General features: G+C 45.9%; 1 protein-coding gene across 1 annotated transcript in view; it reads right to left on the bottom strand.

Moving 5' to 3' along the window:
- The window catches only part of LRMDA (leucine rich melanocyte differentiation associated), a 1,409,701-nt gene that overhangs the window by 612,608 nt on the left and 780,071 nt on the right, over window positions 1-17,022 (bottom strand). The window contains exon 5 of the mRNA XM_060236713.1: window positions 5,783-5,909. Within this exon, the coding sequence (XP_060092696.1) occupies window positions 5,783-5,909 (127 nt within the window). The remainder of the gene's footprint in view (window positions 1-5,782; window positions 5,910-17,022) is intronic.

Genomic DNA, 17,022 nt, shown 5'->3' with positions numbered 1-17,022 from the left:
CAGAGTCGGAAATGACTGGTGCTTGCACAGGGGACCTTTCCTTTCCCTCCTCTCCTATAGGGAACCCAAACTGTCTTTGATCATTTCTATAAAATAGTGGGTTCAATGCAGGAACGAGACATTGAGGAATCATAGAGTTGGAAGGGACCTCCAGGGTCATCTAGTCCAACCCCCTGCACAATGCAGGCAACTCACAAATCCCTCCCCCTAAATTCATAGGATCTGTATTGCTGTCAGATGGCTAGCCTCTGTTTAAAAACCTCCAAGGAAGGAGAGCCCACCACCTCCCAAGGAGGAAATCTGTTCCGCTGAGGAACCGCTCTAACTGTCAGGAAGTTCTTCCTAATGTTGAGCCGGAAACTCTTTTGATTTAATTACAACCCCTTGGTTCTGGTCCTACCTTCCGGGGCCACAGAAAACAATTCCAGGAGTGATAACAGCTCATTATATTATAAGCAAGAACAAGATTAAAGACTAGGGCCAATGGGGTCAACTTTGTACAACTCCGGGTTCCCGCGCTAGCATGCCATTGGGCCGTTCAAACCAGAAAAGGGCTTGTGATTGGAGCAAGGCGGTCGGGATTTGGATCCTACTGCCCATTGTTCATAAGTCCCCAGGCTTGACTCTCCTTACTCCAATGAGTCAGGCAGGAACACAAATGGAACTGCATAAATCACATACGGGACACATCATAAGAACATAAGAACATAAGAGAGGCCATGTTGGATCAGGCCAACGGCCCATCCAGTCCAACACTCTGTGTCACACAGTGGCAAAAAAAATTATATATACACACACACTGTGGCTAATAGCCACTAATGCACCTGTGCTCCATATTTTTATCTAAACCCTTCTTGAAGGTGGCTATACTTGTGGCTGCCACCACCTCCTGTGGCAGTGAATTCCACATGTTAATCACCCTTTGGGTGAAGAAATACTTCCTTTTATCCGTTTTAACCTGTCTGCTTAGCAATTTCATCGAATGCCCACGAGTTCTTGTATTGTGAGAAAGGGAGAAAAGTACTTCTTTCTCTACTTTCTCCATCCCACGCATTATCTTGTAAACCTCTATCATGTCACCCCGCAGTCGACGTTTCTCCAAGCTAAAGAGTCCCAAGCGTTTCAACCTTTCTTCATAGGGAAAGTGCTCCAGCCCTTTAATCATTCTAGTTGCCCTTCTCTGGACATCATCAATTCCATTCTCCTATTCTCACAACAATGCTTTCAGGTATGTCGGACTGAAAGCGTGTGACTGGCCCAAAGTCACCCAGTGATCTCCACAACAGAGGGGATTAGACCCTACATCTCCCAAATGCAAATTTAATATCTCTAACCACCAGGGCTTTTTTTTGTAGCAGGAACTCCTTTGCATATGAGGCCACACACCCCTGATGGAGCCAATCCTCTAAGAGTTTACAGTAAGCCCTGTACTAAGAGCCCTGTAAGCTCTTAGAGGATTGGCTACATCAGGGGGTGTGGCCTAATAGACAAAGGAGTTTCTGCTACAAAAATAGCCCGGCTAACTGCTACAACACACTGACTGATTCAGCACTTAGCACTTGCCTCATTTCCGTGCCAGGACTATTGTGGGGTGGCTGCTGTTGAACAGTAACAAACAGCCAAGCATGTGTCCTTTCAAAGACAACTCTTGCAAGAGCTCTGGCTGACCCAAGGCCATTCCAGCAGCTGCAAGTGGAGGAGTGGGGAATCAAACCTGGTTCTCCCAGATAAGAGAGCTCTGGCTGACCCAAGGCCATTCCAGCAGCTGCAAGTGGAGGAGTGGGAAATCCAACCCAGTTCTCCCAGATAAGAGAGCTCTGGCTGACCCAAGGCCATTCCAGCAGCTGCAAGTGGAGGAGTGGGGAATCAAACCTGGTTCTCCCAGATAAGAGAGCTCTGGCTGACCCAAGGCCATTCCAGCAGCTGCAAGTGAAGGAGTGGGGAATCAAACCCGATTGTCCCAGATAAGAGTCTGCACACTTAACCACTACACCAAACTGGCTCTCTCAGAGAGCTCTCTCAGCCCCACCTACCTCACAGGGTGTCTGCTGTGGGGAGGGGAAGGGAAAGAAGATCTGTAAGCCACACTGAGACTCCTTTGGCTAGCAAAGGATGGGATATAAATCCAGTCTCCTCCTACTTTTCCTATTTAGTGTACACACAATCTGACCCCCTATAGTAAAAATCTCTGCTCATGGAAGGATAAAACAATAGATTAGGGAGACTGCAGAGTTTACAGCAAATGAGGATCTGGCTCGAAGCTGAAAAAGTGCTTGGAAGATCCCCTCCACATCTTTATTTGTGACCCAGTAGGCCACTTCAGAAGAGCCCCATGTCGCAGAGAGGTAAAGCTGCAGCACTGCAGTCGGAGCCCTCTGCTCACGATCTGAGTTCGATTCCAGCGGAAGCTGGTTCAGGTAGCTGGCTACAGATTGACTCAGCCTTCCGAGGTCAGTAAAATGAGTCCCCAGCTTGCTGGCAGGAAAGTGTAAATGACTGGGGAAGGCAATGACAAATCACTCTGTAAAAAGTCTGCCGTGAAAACGTTGTGAAAGCAACATCACCCCAGAATTTGAAACAACTGGTGCTTGCACAGGGCACTACCTTTACCTTTTTTTTTAGGCCACTTCAAACTATACATTTTAAGAAGGATCCATTTTAATGAAGCTATACATTTTAAGAAGGATATAGATAAGCTGGAACGGGTCCAGAGGAGGGCAATGAAGATGGTGAGGGATCTGGAGACCAAGCGCTATAAAGAAAGGTTGGAGGAGCTGGGGATGTTTAGCCTGGGGAGGAGGTGGCTGAGAGGTGATAGGATCACCATCTTCAAGTACCTGAAGGGCTGTCATCTAGAGGATGCTGCAGAATTGTTTTCTGTGGCCGCTGAAGGTAGGACCAGAACCAATGGGTTGAAATTAAATCAAAAAAGTTTCTGGCTCAAAATTAGGAAGAACTTCATAACCTTTCGAGCATTTCCTCAGGCTTCCTCGGGAGGTTCTCTTTCCTTGGAGGCTTTTCAACAGAGGCTACGTGGCCATCTGACAACAATGAGGATCCTGTGAATTTAGGGGGAGGTGTTTGTGAATTTCCTGAATTGTGCAGGGGGTTGGATTAGATGACCCTGGAGGTACCTTCCAACTCTATGCTTCTATGCAGTCTTAAAATGACCAGATGTTGAAGTACAACATCTAACAAGTGTGGTTCAGAAGAAGGGCACTGACCACACTTCCCAAAGGCCATTTCAGCAACGAGTGTCCACAGATTGCAAAAACCTATCCACAGACAACTCAATACCATACAAATGAAGATTTACACATATAGATTTTATGCTTCGAATTCATTTAAAAAAGATTCCAGCTCCCTCCACAGTTCCTTAGGATAAGCCAATATATGGGTAACATATAATAAAGTATAATGACGATAATCCTGTTGCGCGCCTAGAGGTATTTGCTCATGACATCCAAAAAGAGAATACATTATGCTCAGTAAAAGACCTAACAATTCTTCAGGCAAGCAATCTAGGAAAGAGATGTCGCCATGTTAAATTTGTACCTTGCGCTAAACGGATTGGGGAAATAAGTATACGTTTTAGCTTAAGATTTAGAGGATAGCTAATTCAAAAATTATATAGCTTGGGATACGGTATGGAGCTACTGGAACAAAACAGCAGGCTTATTGCTATATTTGTGAATCAGAACTCCCAGCTTAAGACAATGGTTAAATGGGCAAAAAAGAAGAAATATATTGCCATCATATAAACTAGAAAAGAATTTGAATAACAGTCTTTCCCCCCCCTCCTCATTCCTTGATTGGGTCAAGATAACTCTATTCTCCCGAAACCTGTCAGCTATATTAGAGTAAAATTCAAGAATTCAAAGATATTTATAAACGGTGAGTAGATAGCATAAGAATGCTTACAAAATGAAGAAATAATAAACATAACATCCTTTACACATTCAACTGTTGCATTTTACAGGATTTAGCAAAAGGAGGAAGCCTTTCATAAGAGCTTCAAAGGAAACGATTTCATTTATTGCAGATGGCATTGTACGCATTGAAAATAGCTAAAGGCGGCTGGTAAACAATGTGTCAAACCAATCCCTTGAATAAGAACTATTCAAACTTTAATAGTTATAAAATGAATCACTCTGAATTAATTTGCTTTCTCTGGCAAACATTCAGCTGATAACAAATGTATCTAGCTACACTTCTGTGCTCCCCCCCCCCCCAAATACGGTGTATTCCATAACTGTTATGGCGCTCTTTAAGAGGATTGGAAATCGGCGATAAATTATTAATTGTGCATATTATAAAATGAAACAGCATGCGAGAAAGTTGCCAGGTGAAAAGATGAACAGAGTTTAAGAGAGCTAAGAAATCTGAGACACATTTGGATTTGTACAAAAAGGACTGCTCTGTGCAGAATTGTGCCATTTCCGACTAAATGACAACATAACCGGTATCGCATAACTGACAACATAACCGATATCACGGGAGCTGTTGCTAAATTCTTGGCTGAAATTGTCAAAAATTATTCAAAGCAGGTTTTATTGTGATTCTTAATCTTAGCCTTTCATGCTTTGAACAGATATATTGGATTGTTGTTTGGCTGACAAGTCTCTGTATCTCTTTTGGTTATGCCAATAAAGGTGTGCTATAGAACTTTGGAGGGCTGTTTAGCAACGGCTGCAGCGCTGTATGTCTCAAATCAGCAGAGTGGCTCTGGAGGAGAGGGGCAACCAAATCTTTGGAGAAAGCAATGTACAGTTTGCCTGGTTTGGGCCAGCTGAGGTCAAAAGGCTAGCTCCTACATCATACATTTGAGAGACTGTCCCAACAGCATCACCCACACCAGTACGTAATACCAGGATCAAGTTAGGGTGTTCTCTCAAAGAACACCACCTTTTGCGCAAGCGCTATCGAAAATCTATAATCTGCCAAAAGCCACATTACGGCTGGGTAGAAGCAAATTGGAATGGATCGTGGCTGTTCTGTCACATCAGTATTAATTATCTAAATGCCAGTAACTTTAAACATATCAGTTTCATGGGAGGTCAACATCAAACAACAACCGCGGCTTCACTAATATACCACACCCATAACACAAGATGTATTTTGAGCCCCGTTCTAGGGAGGAGCGGGATACAAATTGAAATAAATATATATAGCAACAATTGCCTTTTTCTATAAAAGAGCACAACTTCCCTCCAATGAGCATCAGTTCCTAAAATGACTAAGCATTTTGTCTCCAGGGGAAAACTAAAAATGCAGCAATAAGGTTAAAAAAAAAAAAAAGTATATCAGTTTCATGTGAGATCAACTTCAAACAACAACCACAGCTTCACTAATGCACCACACCCATAACACAAAACATATTTTGAGCCCCATTCTGGGGATGGGCGAGATACAAATCAATTAATCTATCAATCAGTCAGTCAATCAATCAGCAATTGACTTTTTTTGTAAAACAACACAACTGCCCTCCAGCGAGCATCGGTTCCTAAAATGACTAAGCATTTTGTCTCCAGGGAAAAACTAAAAGTGCAGCAATAAGGTTTAAAAAAAAAAATTCTAATTCTGATGTTAGCACAATTTAAGCAATTCCAATACTTTACAGCCACTTCGTGTTACTCCCCAGGAAAAATTGTTCTAAAAAATCTTAACATCAGACTACTATTCCAAAGGTCTTCAACGGCAATATTTAAATGAAAATGAAAGGTCGGAACTGCAATTTTAAAGATCCCTGAACCGGCCCATGGGCTCGGTTATAGGGCCTGACCTTTGAATCCAGGGGCTTCACCACTTTCATGAAGGCACCTCTCATGGCGGCTTCTTCACGTTCGCTTTGGCTTACTTTCCGGGAATCCAGAAACTTCAAGTTGCTTAATTTGTGCAGAACAAAATACCTGATGTATATTTTTAAAAAAGGAAGAAGAGCTTTGTTAATAATTTCTCCTGGTTTTAGCGCACGATTTAAAGGATTTGAAATGAGCATACGTTTCGTCAACACAAACTCATTTTTTCTTTATTCATTTTTGTGAACTGTAATTGCTCTGGAAGTGCAGCAAAACATCTTCCACGGCCTGTGCTTCAATTCCCAGTCATGTGTATCCAGGGCTCTCCTGGCAGAAAAAGCCCAGCAGGAACTCATTTGCATATTAGGCCACACCTCCTGACAATGGTATCTGTGATACCATTTCTGTGGGGCATATTCTTTGGTTTCTGTCATCCAAGTGTGTGACTACATGATACTATTAGTCAATCTAATCTTTGCGTTACTCCACACAAAACTGCTCTATTTTGCAAACATAAAGGTAAAGGTAGTCCCCTGAGCAAGCACCAGTCGTTTCTGAGCCTGGGGTGACGTTGCACTCACGGCAGAAAACGTGAAACGTTTGCCCTTGCCTTCCCCAGTCATCTACGCTCCCTCACCCCAGCAAGCTGGGTACTCATTTTACCAACCTCAGAAGGATGGAAGGCTGAGTCAACCTCAAGCCGGCTACCTGAACCCAGCTTCCTCCGGGATAGAACTCAGGTTGTGAGCAGAGAGCTCGGACTAGGCTTCCCAACCCTCCCGCTCTGGCGGGAGTCCCCTGGGTTTGCAGCCTCATCTCCCGGTCTTCAAGAAGTGGGAAGCGGGGGGTGGAGGGGGGGGAGAACATACCTGTAGGCTTCATTATAGAGCTCCTGAGCCGTTTGTAAAATGTCTGCCGCTTTAAGGCTGGGCAGGGAGCAGGAAGGGCTTGGGAGAACAGCCCCGCCCTTTCTTTTGCTTTCACTTTCACAGCAAGAGTTCTCTGGAAGAAGATCTGGTAAGTGTGTGTGTGTGTGTGAGGGAGGGGGCAGGGGATTCCCTGGTTTGGAGGCCCTCCCCCCTTTTAGAAAGCGTGGGGGGGAGGGAAATGTCTACTGGGCATTCTATTATTCCCTATGGAGAATGATTCCCATAGGGAATAATAGGGAATTCATCCGTTGGTATTGGGGGCTCTGGGGGGTCTATTTTTTGAGGTAGAGGCACCAAATTTTTAGTATAACATCTAGTGCCTCTCCCCAAAATACCCCCCAAGTTTCAAAACGATTGGACCAGAGGGTCCAATTCTATGAGCCCCAAAAGATGGTGCCCCTATACTTCATTATTTCCTATGGAAGAAAGGAATTTTAAAAGGTGTGCTGTCCCTTTAAATGTGATGGCCAGAACTCCCTTGGAGTTCAATTATGCTTGTCACATCCTTGTTCTTGGCTCCACCCCCAATGTCTCCTGGCTCCACCCCCAAAGTCTCCTGGCTCCACCCCCAAAGTCCCCAGATTTTTCTTTAATTGGACTTGGCAACCCTAGCTCGGACTGTAGTACTGCAGCTTTGCCACACTGCGTCATGGGGCTCGTATTTTGCAAACATAAACAAGCTATGTTTTAGTATCGCACATTCCAAATTTGTGCATGCAAACTGCTCCAAGAAAGGTCAGGATGAAAACAGGAAAACATTAGTACATAAATAACACATACACAGATCAATCTTTTTTTTAAAAAAAATGTGCTTGTTGGTTATTTCCACAGTGGATTTTGGCGACAGCTCTCAAATTAAACAAGGAGGTGTAAACAGAGAAGTGCCACTTTTGGAAATGTAAGGATGGCTATTCAGTGCCATTTTTGCCATGCTTTATGACCCATGTGGGAGTGTCAAGGAAGGATTCACATCAATCGTTGTAGTGACTTTGAAGGTTCTTTCTTGAGATTTTTTTTTAAAATGCTGGAATAAAATGAGGATGAATACGGATGGCAGTTCATCTCCGGGTAGCTCCAGCTACCCTGGGTTTCCACCATCTTTTGCCTAAAGTCAAGAATTGGTGATACAGAAGTAACTGCTTGAGTTGTAATGGAATCCAAATGATTACAGAGGAATTCTTGGGAGTAGGTGGGAAGCTTTGATAAAGGAAAGGAATGTCCCCTGTGCAAGCACCAGTCGTTTCCGACTCTGGGTGATGTTGCTTTCACAACATTTTTGCGGCAGACTTTTTATGGGGTGGTTTGCCATTGCCTTCCCCAGTCATCTACACTTCCCTCCCAGCAAGCCGGGTGCTCATTTTACCAACCTCGGAAGGATGGAAGACGGAGTCAACCTTGGGCTGGCTACCTGAATCCAGCTTTCACCGGAATCGAACTCAGGTCGTGAGCCGAGAGTTCAGATTACAGTATTGCAGTACTGCTGCTTTACCACTCTGCACCACGGGGCTGCTAGCTTTGATAAACCCCATGATAAAAAAGGCCTCGATGATAGAACATTTGCTTGTCATGCAAAAGGTCCCAGGTTTAATCTCAGCATCTCCGGTTAAGAGGATCTGATAGACCAGGGGGGTCAACCATGTGGCCTGGGGCCCAAATCAAGCCCCCAGAGGCCTCCTATCAGTTTGAGCCAGTTTGGTGTAGTGGTTAAGTGTGTGGACTCTTATCTGGGAGAACCGGGTTTGATTCCCCACTCCTCCACTTGCACCTGCTGGAATGGCCTTGGGTCAGCATAGCTCTGGCAGAAGTTGTCCTTGAAAGGGCAGCTGCTGTGAGAGCCCTCTCCATCCCCACCCACCTCACAGGGTGTTTGTTGTGGGGGAGGAAGGTAAAGGAGATTGTGAGCCGCTCTGAGACTCTTCGGAGTGGAGGGCGGGATATAAATCCAATATCTTCTTCTTCTTCTTCCTATCAGGCCCCTGAGCAACTGGCTGTCATCTGCTTCCTTCTCCCTCATTCTTGCTTCCTTCTGCATCACAGCTTGCTTTGCAAGGCTTGCTCAATTGCATAGAGGAAAGCCTCTGTTTTCCCATTGGCCGAGGCTCCTCCCTTGGAGGAAAAGCTTGCTTTGCCAGACTCTCTTAATCGCACAGTGAAGCTACTGAGCCAAGCCTCACTTCCTTCTATTGGCTGAGGCTCTTCCCCCTCCTAGTCCTCTGGGAACGGAGGGAAAGAGACAGAGCTTCCTTTGCCCAGTTCCCTGGATCACATGGGAGAGATACAAAGAAAGCACCTTTAAGATCAACGAGTGCTAATGTTTTAAGCATGTTTTACTTTACACTTTTTTTAAAAAAATCTTTGTGTCTGTGTCCTTTATAAAGTTTGTATTTCTGCTACCTACATTTTATGACACGCATGGCCCAGCCCAAGAAAGAATCATTTATGTCAGATCTGGACCTCTTAACAAATGAGTTTGACACCCCTATGGACAATACTGCGAAAAACCTCTGCCTGAGACCCTGGAGAGCTGCTGCTGCTAGTCTAAGACCGATTCCCCACTAGCCGTATGCCGCTCTCATGCCTCTCTTCTCTGCGGGGCTTCTGTTGTATTTTGAATTATCTGCCCCCGGGCTGCAACTCGCTTTGCCTTTTTCATCGGGCAAACAGAAATTGGTTTTAGAGGATCTTGTTTGCTGCATGAAAGAGGCAGAGCGAGTTGCAGCCCCGGGGCAGATAGTGTGAAATCTGACGGAAGCCCTACGGAGAAGAGGAGAGTGAGAGCGGCATATGGCTAGTGGGAAATCGGTCTGAGTAGACTGTGCTGGCCTTGATGGGCCAAGGATCTGGTTCAGAACAAGGCAGCTTCATGATTTTTGGGTTGGGGGCTCAATGGCAGAGCATTTGCTCTGCACACAGGCAGGCCCGGTCCAAGGGTGCACAGTGCCCCAAGCAGCCACGCTGCCCACCCCTCCCATGCTCCACTACCCCCAGGCCCTTTTGCCCCTCGCCATTCGGCTGATCAGTGGAGGGGGGGTGGCCTTGAAAGAGCACCGGGAGCTGGCGCTTCACCACCAGTTCCCCGGGCAGTGAAAACTGGGTGGGAGGGAGGGAGGGGGAGGCAACTAGGGATTTGCCTAGGGGACGAGGGCCGATTTTGGCATCCCTGCCCTGTTGGTGCCCTAGGCAAATGCCTAGTTTGCCTAGTGGGAGGACCGGCCGTGCACGCAGGCACTCCTTGGTTAAATCCTCAGCATCTCTATCGAAAAGGAACAGGTAGCAAATGATGTGAAAGATCTCAGCCCGCGAGTGAATAAGACTGACTTTTGACAGACGGGCGATCGGATGCAATACAAGGCCACTTTGGGTGATATTCCCCAGCAGCTATTCATCCACTCCTTGCTTCTTTCTCGCAAGGAACAATTCTGTGGCATTCATTCAACGCACTTCATCTTTGCCCGCTCACAACTCTTTCAGCTAATGTACAAATGACAGCATGCGCCAACAACTGAATTTAAGCACAACGGATGGTTTCACACAGGAGATTTCCCCTGACCTAGCCCCGCCTCCCATTCAGATTAAAAGTGCACACAAACACATCTGCCCTCCGAGGCACACCTGCTCTCACCCCATCTCCAGATGCTTCCTATCCGCATCAAAAAGCTACCTGGATTTTCCCGGTAGCATCCTTCATTTTCCCGGCAAGCAGAAGAGCTGTGTGATCGCATCAAGCCGTTTCCGGTAAGGTTGGGTGTTCCCCCGCCCAACCCCTCTCTGAGGTGCACTTGTGTGCTTCTCCAATTGAGTGTGCACATGGGGGGGGGGGGCTTTGTTTTAAAAAAGACAACCCTTTCTGCAGTGGGTCCGTGGTTGGGCGGGGCTGGCAGTGTGAATGGGCAACCACTGACCACTGCTGGGATCCTGCCGCTTCAGCAGGGGCTGTCTGAGAGCCCGGAAATGGATCAAACCGAAGTGGATATTTTCGTAATGGGATGAAATCGTTTCAATTTCACAGTCTGAAACCACCCAATGTTCTTGAAGCTGTTCAGAAAGCACCCTCTCTCGCACGCTGGGTCAAAGCTGCTTGCTGGATTCTATCTATCTATCTATCTATCTATCTATCTATCTATCTATCTATCTATCTATCTATCTATCTATCTATCTATCTATCTATCTATCTATCCATCCATCCATCCATCCATCCATCCATCCATCTCTCCATCCATCCATCCATCCATCCATCCATCCATCCATCCATCCATCCATCCATCCATCCATCCATCCATCCATCCATCCATCCATCCCTCCCTCCCTCCATGCATCCATCTATCTATCTATCTATCTATCTATCTATCTATCTATCTATCTATCTATCTATCTATCTATCTATCTATCTAATTAAATCAATTTTTAGCCTGCCCTTTCCATAGAACAGGCTCAGGGCAGGTTACATCATAAAAACAGTCAACAGTAAAAACAGTAAAAGACTAGTTTAAAATCTAAAATTAGACAGACAAAGATGGCAGATTCTGCCTCAGAGACGTGGCCTATTGTCCAGGTCCAGCAGCTCTTGTAGTGCTGGGATGGAATGAGGCGGGGAGGCTGATAACAAGTGACGCCCACTGCCTCAGCTGAAAACCTGGCGAAAGAGCTCTGTTTTACAGGCCCTGCAGAACTGAAGCAGATCCCACAGGGCCCGAGTCTCCATGGGAAGCTCATTCCACTAGGCAGGGGCCAGAACTGAAAAGGCCCTTGCCCTCGTCAAGGCCAGATGGATGTCTCTGGGGTGGGGTATTACCAAAAGTTGTTGGTTTGCTGATCGCAAGGATCTACGGGGCTCATACAGGGAGAGGCGGTCCCGAAGGTGTGCTGGCCGCTGGCTGTATAGGGGTTTAAAGGCAAGTACCAACACCTTGAACCGGATTTTTCAACTTCCTCTCAGTTCTGTCAAGGAAGATGGGATCTGGCTAGCCAAACACCAACCCACACAGATTTATGGGGGGGGGGGGGGTTAAAAACCGAAAAGCTGACAGTGCCTGGCACAGCCTGGCATGAGTCAGTGTTTTTTAAAAAAAACAACCTAGGGAGGATGATAATATCAACTCATCTCAAGTACTAGCTATTTCCAGCCAGACGCCCAGATATGAAGCAGACTTAGTGGAGACGGCAGGAGGAAGCACGAGATCCTACCCTGGCAGGAAACAGAAAGGTGATTGATAATATTTCCTACAAATGCCAAGTTTACATAGACCATCATTCTAGCAACCAGGCAGTGTCCCTGTGACATCTGGAAGAAGCAGCCACACGTGTGCTCCGAAGTATGGGGAGGAGGGGAGAGAAATGGGTTTAAGTTCCAGTATGAAAGACTCTCCTCAGAGAACACCGTGGAATCCCGCTCCTCTGGGGAGGCCAGAGAACGAATCTCCTCTTCTTCAGTTTCTCAGTAAAAGGCTGGATTATTTTTAAGGTACAGAACTAGATTGAAGAAGAAAAGAGCAAAAGTCCAGTAGTATCCAGGGCCAGCTTTGCCAGTAGACGAGCTAGGCAATGGCCTAGGGCAGGGGTGGCCAACGGTAGCTCTCCAGATATTTTTTGCCATGCTGGCTGGAGCTGATGGGAGTTGTAAGCAAAAAACATCCAGAGAGCTACCGTTGGCCACCCCTGGCCTAGGGCACTGGCCTCCTGAGGGCGCAAAATTGGGTGCTCCCATGCGATTCGGTGACGTTATCCGTGGGGGGTGCCAGAAGTTAGCCTTGCTTTCAGTGCCAATTTGTGGCAAGGTAGAAGCTTTCGTGAATCTCTGTTCGCTTCTTCAGATACATCTGATCTGAAGAAGTTAGCAGTGACTCATAGGAAAAGAAGATGAAGGAGGAGGAGAAGGAGAAGACTGCAGATTTATACCCCACTCTTCTCTCTGAATCAGAGACTCAGAGCGGCTTACAATCTCCTATATCTTCTCCCCCACAACAGACACCCTGTGAGGTGGGTGGGGCTGAGAGAGCTCTCCCAGCAGCTGCCCTTTCAAGGACAACCTCTGCCACAGCTATGGCTAACCCAAGGCCATTCCAGCAGCTGCAAGTGGAGGAGTGGGTAATCAAACCTGGATCTCCCAGATAAGAGTCCGCACACTTAACCACTACACCAAACTGGCTCTTTAAGAACATAAGAGAAGCCATGTTGGATCAGGCCAATGGCCCATCCAGTCCAACACTCTGTGTCACACATAAGAACATAAGAGAAGCCATGTTGGATCAGGCCAATGGCCCCTCCAGTCCAACACTCTGTGTCACATAAGAACATAAGAGAAGCCATGTTGGATCAGGCCAAGGGCCCCTCCAGTCCAACACTCTGTGTCACATAAGAACATAAGAGAAGCCATGTTGGATCAGGCCAATGGCCCCTCCAGTCCAACACTCTGTGTCACATAAGAACATAAGAGAAGCCATGTTGGATCAGGCCAAGGGCCCCTCCAGTCCAACACTCTGTGTCACATAAGAACATAAGAGAAGCCCTGTTGGATCAGGCCAATGGCCCCTCCAGTCCAACACTTTGTGTCTCATAAGAACATAAGAGAAGCCCTGTTGGATCAGGCCAAGGGCCCCTCCAGTCCAACGCTCTGTGTCACACAGAGCGTGTCATCATAACAGCTCAAAACCAGGTGTCATCATAACAGCTCTTCCCCTGCCATAGATTTTGTTAGCCTTTAAAGGGCTACTGGATTCTTCCACTCATCCACTGCAACAGACAACGACAGCTGCCTGTCTTGATCTACAGAAGAAGAAGAAAATGATGATGAAGAAAAAGACGTTTTTATACCCTGCTTCTCTGCACCCTATAGGATTTCAAAGCAGCTTACAATCTCCTTCCCTTCTTCTCCCCACAAGAGGCACCATGTGAGGTTGGTAGGGCTGAGAGAGCTCTGAGGGAACTGTGGCTGCTCCAAGGCCGCTCAGCACTCTTCACGTGGAGGAGGAGTGGGGAATCAAACTTCGTTCTCAAGAGTAGAGTCTGCCACTTTTCACCACTACCCAATGTTGGTTCACTGGGTGCCCTCCGATTTGTCACAAGAGCCATAGAAGTCAAAGTTTTATTAATTGTTTACTCTTTTTGGCAGCCAGGCAAAGAAAACAAAACAAAATTAAGCGCTGGTGAGCCTCTCTGAGGTGGTCTGGCCTGGTAAATTCTTGAGGAAAGAGTATATGCTCGTTGACACGCATTAAAATCCATGAATGGACTGAATGTGAGGACTCTGCTGAGGCATTCCAATGGAGCGGAGGGGGGGGAGTAATATGAATAAAACAACTAAAACCCCCCAAGATGGCCTCCTTTGAAAAGCATGACATGTCCCAGGATGGAGAAATTGTTAAGCTTAGCTAGATGTATGAAGAGACTGAAATATTCTGAGACACATCTCCGGAATTCCCTGCCTGCCCTTTGAACCCTCTGGTGGACTTTGATGGCCCTTATCTTTCAGTGGAAGAATATACTTCCATCTTATATTACTGGCCGAAAAGCTCTGAGGACAAGGGGCTCTTTTAAACACAGATATGAACAGAAGGAAACAATATGTCAAGAGCGCAGCTTGGGGGGAGCAGAGACACCCGGCTAAGTGCAGGGTGAGAAAAGATTAATATTCAGGTGCCGAAAACATCACAGTTAGAAAATCAGCAAATGTTTAATGACGGACTGAAAGGCACAGGCGGCCACAAAAACGACAACAGATTCGAGGCAGCGTTGTCATCTCAGTGCCAGCTTTGAACCAGAGCCCCCTCAGCGTCAGTCTCGTCTGAGGCGGTCTGAGGAAAAGCTAAACTCGAGATGGAATTCTTTCATCAGGAATTGTCTCTTCTGCCCAACATTTCTAGGATTTATTCCCTGAAGGAACAGAGCAAGGAGCGCTATTGTAGGAAAGGTGGTGGCAGTGGCTGGGGGCGGGGGGGGGGGGACAACTGAAAAAGAACCGCCATCTGTATCGCATGAAAGAAATCTTTCTCCCATCATCTTGGCAGTGCAGATGTTGTGGAGTGGATGATGATGGACTATAAAAAGGCAACGCGTAGCAGGCTTTAAAAGCTACCCTGTCACCAGTGTTGAAGCTTCGCAGTAATGACACCGTTTTGAAGAAAAGTCAAAATTAAAGGGGGAACGAAACACATATAGCCAGGGCTTTGTGGTAAACCGTAAACGATGCAGGCCCACATTTATCCCTGTCCCATATTTAAGGTTGCCAACCTCCAGATGGTATATAGGAGAACACTCCGTGAGAACTTTAACAAATATATATTGAAAACAATCTTTTAAACAATATTTTAAATCACAATATTTCCACACTAATTTGAAATTATTTCACAGTCCATTTTGCAATATACCATGTTTTTCTTCATTTGTAGGACTTCCTGAAGTCCAATTCTCCAACGCAGGTGTGATTGCAGTTCCCAAACTGGTGTGGCTGCTTAACTGGGCTGCTGCTTCTGCCCACTTTCAAAGGAAGTGAAGGACAAAGAGAAATGTGGAGCCCTGCTTGATCCCTGGCGAGAAGCAGAGCTGAGTGAAATGGAAACTGTATCCCTTGGTGAGCTTCCTGAAGAAGGATTCTCTGAAAGTGGACCGAAGCAGCAGCCCAGTTAAGCAGCCACACCAGTTTGGTAACCGCATTCACACCTGCGTTGGTGAATTGGACTTCAGAATGTCCTACAAACGAAGAAAAACATTGTATATTGCAAAATGGACTGTGAAATAATTTCAAATTAGTGTGGAAATATTGTGATTTAAAATATTGTTTTCAATATATTTTCGTTAAAGCTCTCATGGAGTGTTCGCCTATATACCTTACTCATACACGTGAGTTCTCTGGTTTCACAACCTCCAGATAGTAGGTGGCAATCTCCTTGGATTACAATTGATGTCCAGATAGCAGTTTGCCTGGAGAAAACGGCTGCCCTGGAAGGTGGTCTCTGTGGCATCGTACCCCAGTGAAGTTCCTCCTAGCTCTACGTTAGAACATTCCTGGAGATTTTGGGGGTGGTTCCAGGAGAGGGCAGGAACTTCAGGTGAGAACCAGAGAGGACTGTGAGACACTCCAAAGGGCTCTGTCGAGGCTGGGTGAGTGGGCGTCAACGTGGCAAATGAGGTTCAACATGGCCAAGTACAAAGTAATGCACATTGGGGCCAAAAATCCTAACTATAAATACAAGTTGATGGGGAGTGAACTGGCAGAGACTGACTAAGAGAGATAGTCGTGGTAGATAACTCACTGAAAATGTCAAGACAGTGAGTGATTGCAAAAAAAAGGGCCAATGTCATGCTGGGAATTATTAGGAAGGGAACTGAAAACAGATCAGCCAGTATCATAATGTCCCTGTATAAATTGATGGTGCAGTCTTATTTGGAATACTGTGTACAATTCTGGTCACCGCACTTCAAAAATGATATTACAGCATTGGAAAAAGTGCACAAAAGTGCAACCAGAATAATTAAAGGGTTGGAACACTTTCCCTATGAAGAAAGGTTAAAGCGCTTGGGGCTCTTTAGCTTGGAGAAATGTCAACTGAGGGGTGACATGATAGAGGTTTACAAGATTATGCATGGGATGGAGAAGGTAGAGAAAGAAGTACTTTTCTCCCTTTCTCACAATATGAGAACACGTGGGCACTCCATGAAATTTCTGAGCAGTCGGGTTAGAACTGATAAAAGGAAGTACTTCTTCACCCAAAGGGTGATTACCACATGGAATTCACTGCCCCAGGAGGTGATGGTGGCTACAAGCATAGCCAGCTTCAAGAGGGGATTGGATAAAAATATGGAGCAGAGGTCCATCAGTGGCTAAAGTATAATAATAAACAACTGATAACAAAGTTCATCATAAGAGAAAGTCCATTTTGAGAGCCAGAATGCCAAGTTTGAAAAAAGGCTACAATATGGAAATATCTTGTCCCACGCAGCAATCTCAAAGTGCAATCTTAAACTGCAACACACCTCTAGGCGAAATTTGCGTGTTTTGGTAACAATTCTTCCTCAGGCAACTATTTTCCTGGATAGCTCACAATTTTAGGCATGCATGAGTCTAAACATTCAGAAGTGGCTTCCATGATTCTCCCAAAAAACTCCAGGTATTTCCCAACCTGGAGACATCCTGGCCAGATTTCAGATTTTTCCAGGGCCAGGAATTATGTTCCAATGGATCCTGTATCACAGGAGCCCCCAACCCCCGGCCATGGACCGGTATTGGTCCATGGCCTGTTAGCAACTGGGCCATGAGTTGTATAATTATTTCATTATATATTACAATGTAGTAATAATAA

Source organism: Heteronotia binoei, chromosome 4 (assembly GCF_032191835.1).
Source record: "Heteronotia binoei isolate CCM8104 ecotype False Entrance Well chromosome 4, APGP_CSIRO_Hbin_v1, whole genome shotgun sequence".
Lineage (NCBI taxonomy): Eukaryota > Metazoa > Chordata > Lepidosauria > Squamata > Gekkonidae > Heteronotia > Heteronotia binoei.
This window is presented reverse-complemented; position numbering and strand designations above follow the sequence as displayed.